General features: G+C 40.5%; 1 protein-coding gene across 2 annotated transcripts; it reads right to left on the bottom strand.

The window, feature by feature from the left end:
* Positions 1-524: 524 nt before the first annotated feature.
* Positions 525-3802, bottom strand: LOC308173762 (splicing factor 3B subunit 5-like). 2 transcript variants are annotated; one of them, XM_080548813.1, is made up of 2 exons: positions 3710-3802; positions 525-1738 (listed from the first exon to the last, which is right to left on the bottom strand). In XM_080548813.1, the coding sequence occupies exon 2, from the start codon at positions 1713-1715 to the stop codon at positions 1455-1457; it is 261 nt and encodes an 86-aa protein (XP_080404939.1). In that variant the 5' UTR covers positions 1716-1738; positions 3710-3802; the 3' UTR covers positions 525-1454. The 2 variants fall into 2 exon arrangements, with proteins under 2 accessions (XP_080404939.1, XP_080404938.1); XM_080548812.1 differs by having other exon boundaries at positions 3696-3796.
* Between the last annotated feature and the right edge of the window lie 289 nt (positions 3803-4091).

Raw genomic sequence — 4091 nt, 5'->3', positions numbered from 1 at the left:
TATATAAATAAAGCTGACTTGACTTGACACAAACACAAAAACAGAGGTCTTACTGTTTTGGTCACGAAAAACTGTATAGGGCATATTTTCAATGGTGTGTTGCAGACCTGGGTTAAAAATCGTATTAGAATGTTGATTTATTTATTCATTTTCTTTTTTTATTGCCTGGACCGCCAGATGGTTTTCAACTGAGACTATTTCATTTGCTCCATCGTGCCAGACGAGCACTGCATGATTTCAAATATTATTTTAACTCACGGTCTGACTTCCTGTATGATTTAAATGGGGGGTAATTATGTACTTGTACATAGAGTAACAGTACATTAATCCAATCCACTTCTTGTTAATGGTGCCACTAGGACTACATAGCTTAAAGCTATATAATTGGGATCACAGTACAAATTGAAAGTTACAGCTTTAATGTGCAATTGTCAAGAGAATACTGTTATATCACTGATTGCGTGTGAAACTCTTGATAGGTTGTTAGTACCCCATATGCTTCACCTTTCCAATTAGATCTCTTCTGCTCTAATGAGTGCCATTGCTTTCTATGTAATCATAACATTATAAGCAAAATATCCACACTTACAGTAATTTACTTAAATTAAATTAAAACAAAATTAAGTCAAAGGGGTTATATAAAATCCCACACATCTTTCAATTCGCTTCAAAACACTCAGGCTATAGAGTGCAATGTAACTAAGTATAAAAAGTGATGCACTAAAAAATATGATTATATACAGCGGAACTGTTTTAATAACTATTCAAATTAATGGTAACAAGTTCGGCAAATAGAAAGGCAAAATACATTGTTCAACACCAATTTCCTGTGGTATTTACAATATGGGTAGTCTGACAAATCATGTTTTATAAATGATTTCACTGGTAAACAGGCAACAGGTTTCAACAGGCAAATAAATACTATTCCACAAGACATTGTTTGGATTTTTATTGTCAATTACGGCTATTGAGTTATGTGGTCTATTTGTTCATTTGGTCAGGATGACATTGGTAAGTGGTCAATTTCACATTATTAGCCCATTTTTGAGAAATACATTTGCTTGGTTTGAATTCTATAAAAGTGGGTCACGATTTAATGAACATGGGAAAATATGGGACCCAAAGCCAGACCAGTTAAGAACCACTGATCTAGACAATGAAACAGCCCAATCTAAAACCTCTTCATCTATCCACTCCAGTGTCCTCTTGGTCCTCCTGGGCATCATCGTGTTTGACAGCTACCATCCTCCTCCTCATCTATCTTTACAGGACAGGATGACTTCCCGGGCGTTGTGTGTGTGTGTGGTGTGTGTGTATGTGTGTGTGTGTGTGTGGTGTGTGTGGTGTGTGTGTGTGTGGTGTGTGTGTGTGTGTGTGTGGTGTGTGTGTGTGTGTGTGTGTGTGGTGTGTGTGGTGTGTGTGGTGTGTGTGGTGTGTGCATGTCTTCCCGTAGCCTAGGCATCGTCAGGTCTGTCATTGGGCGCACCGCAGGGCTGCAGCATCTTCTCCATGAGGTTGAAGCGCACGCGGGCCTTGCTCTCGTTCTCTGCGATGGAGAAGTAGTTGAGCAGGTCGAAGTGGCCCATGTAGGAGCAGTACGAGTCTCTGTGCTGGTTCACCAGCCACTCCCACTTGCTGGTGTCGGCGTGGCCCGTCCCGATGTACTTAGACTGGAGGTGCTCCAGCTGGCTGTGGATGTTGTAGCGGTCTGTCATGGTCAGGATAGTCCGGATAACACCTAAGAATGAGAATGATGTCAGTCACCTAATCTACATGTGAGCAGGGCAACAGATTATGGACAAAGTCAAGTTGTCATTTTTACCCCTACCGCTCGTTTTGGAGGGCCACTGACTCGCTCTTCGCTTAAGAGTCACAAGGGGTAGTGGTTGAAAATCAGGACCCTGAACGTCATCAGTAGTATTATTATAGAAAACCACCAACGCTCGCGATTCGTTCACAACTTAAGTTTCACGCTATCAATCAATCGATCAAACAAGTCATCAAATAAATGGATGCCATATCTTGCTGGTTGTGTGATTGCAAAATAACACGCAAACACGTTATAGATGTGGGAGATAAGAGGGACGGGGGTAAGCAGAGCTGCCCATCAAACAACTAATGGAATTGCACCGTATCCTCGCATAAGTGGTTAAAAGTAGTTTATTAACTTTAATACGGTCCACATAGTGCAACCCCAGGCATTATGTCATATGCCTTGGCATTAATGATGAACTGAACATGTTTGCTTTTGATCTCGTTGTAGCGTTTTGTTTCTTATGTGTTGGATGTCGTTGAGGTAGGCCTACCTAGTTAGCAGAAGTCTCTAACTTTCTAGTTAGAGACTAGAAGTACCTAGTTAGTTGTAGGGATGCTCCGATTTATCGGCCACCGATTTAAATCGGCCGATTTCACTCCAAATGACTCGATCGGTGATCGGCAAAAATGGCCGATCGCAAAAAACGTTTTTTTTCTTTTTTTTTTTCTGGGGAAGACAGATAACTGAACAGAAAACGGAGGATGTAACAGTGTGTAAACCATGAAGGCCACGTTTATGATGTGTTTTATACAGCCATATCGACTGACTTGGGCTTCAGGCCCTAACTGGGTGATAGGCCAGACCTTTACTATGCCATAAAAATGGGTTTGCGTTTGCTTGGTGCCTAATGGATCAAAACTTTTGTCTAAAAAGCAAAAAATATGTAGGCTATCCAGTCAGTAGGCCTACAGTTATGTATTTTTTTTAAAAATCGGTATCGGTATCGGTTGATCTTGAGGAAAAAAATCGGTGATCGGTATCGGCCCCAAAAACCCAGATCGGAGCATCCCTAGTTAGTTGTCTGGATTCAAATGCCAGACAACCAAAAGCCTCCGGCTACTGCTATATTGCAACTTCTGATTTAGACGAGAAATGGAAGAAAAAAAAAAAAGTTACTTAGTTGCCTAACCAATCCTTCTGAGTAATGATGCTGTCTGGCAGTTACAGGCACAGCTAAGCTAGCAACTTAACTTAAGTAAGAGGCATGATTCATGATATGGGGCCGGTTTCACAGACAAGGCTTAAGCCTAGTCCTGGACTAAATCACACTTTCAATGTAAAATCTCCATTGAAGATGCTTTTTAGTCTAGGATTAGTCCTAAGCCTTGTCTGTGAAACCAGCCCATGGTGTTTGTATGTCTAACCAGTATGTATGTATGTATGCCTGCTAGACGAGTCACAATGTCGCCTATCCAGATGCACTGGTATACACTGTATACACTGGTATACACTGATATACACTGGTATACACTGGTATACACTGTATACACTGGTATACACTGGTATACACTGGTATACACTGAGACACTAACATGCTCGCTGGCTGGCCTCGGGTTAAATAGAATAGACAATAGGCTAGGTGCACGATCTCCACTACTTCCTGAAAGGCACCTTGCATGAACATATCCTGTCTCACTCTATCCTGTCTCACTCTATTGGTTTAATTGATTAATCAGCTGTGCACTGTGTGTTCCAACAGTTTACCGCACAGCTGATTAATCAATGAAACCAATAGAGTGAGGCAGGACAGCCGTACAATGAGCCCATGCTAGGAAGCTTGCTAAGCTTTCTTGTCATTTTGTTCTCCAACGAGCTAGAAGAGAGGTTTACTTATTTAACCAGTGATATAGCATACGGTAGCTATTTCAATAATACTTACTCAGCAATACTCACTGGAAATGAAGACAATTGCAACAAAACCTAAAAAGTTGATACGTTGGTCAGAGTCGTACGTGTGACAACAATCGCGGGGAAAAACAGCACTTCCGGTGAGTGTCACGTTAAAACGTGCCGGGTGAAAAACATTCCCTTTATACATGACCTGGTGTATTTTCAGTTTATCATAAGAGTTTTATCATACCGTGCCTTGACGTTAGAATTATAAGGTTCTATCTCAATTTTTGTCAAAATTGAGTTTTTTTACATAATCTGATCCATTAGGTGTTTATTAATGCCTGTGTGGTGTTATTTTTAAAATGTTGAATTTTGTTTTTAGTAATTAGTAATTAATAAAATACAAAGGTTCCGTCTCACAGAACATAATGGAATGTAAAAA

This window comes from Nansenia antarctica (genome assembly GCF_963989245.1).
Source record: "Nansenia antarctica genome assembly, chromosome: 19".
In the NCBI taxonomy this organism is placed as follows: Eukaryota; Metazoa; Chordata; class Actinopteri; order Argentiniformes; family Microstomatidae; genus Nansenia; species Nansenia antarctica.
The sequence above is the reverse complement of the archived record's forward strand: the minus strand, read 5'-3'. Positions and strand labels throughout refer to the sequence as shown.

Bases quoted from the DNA above. Each gene is read 5' to 3' on its own strand.
- LOC308173762 (XM_080548813.1), bottom strand. From the start codon at position 1,715: ATGACAGACCGCTACAACATCCACAGCCAGCTGGAGCACCTCCAGTCT.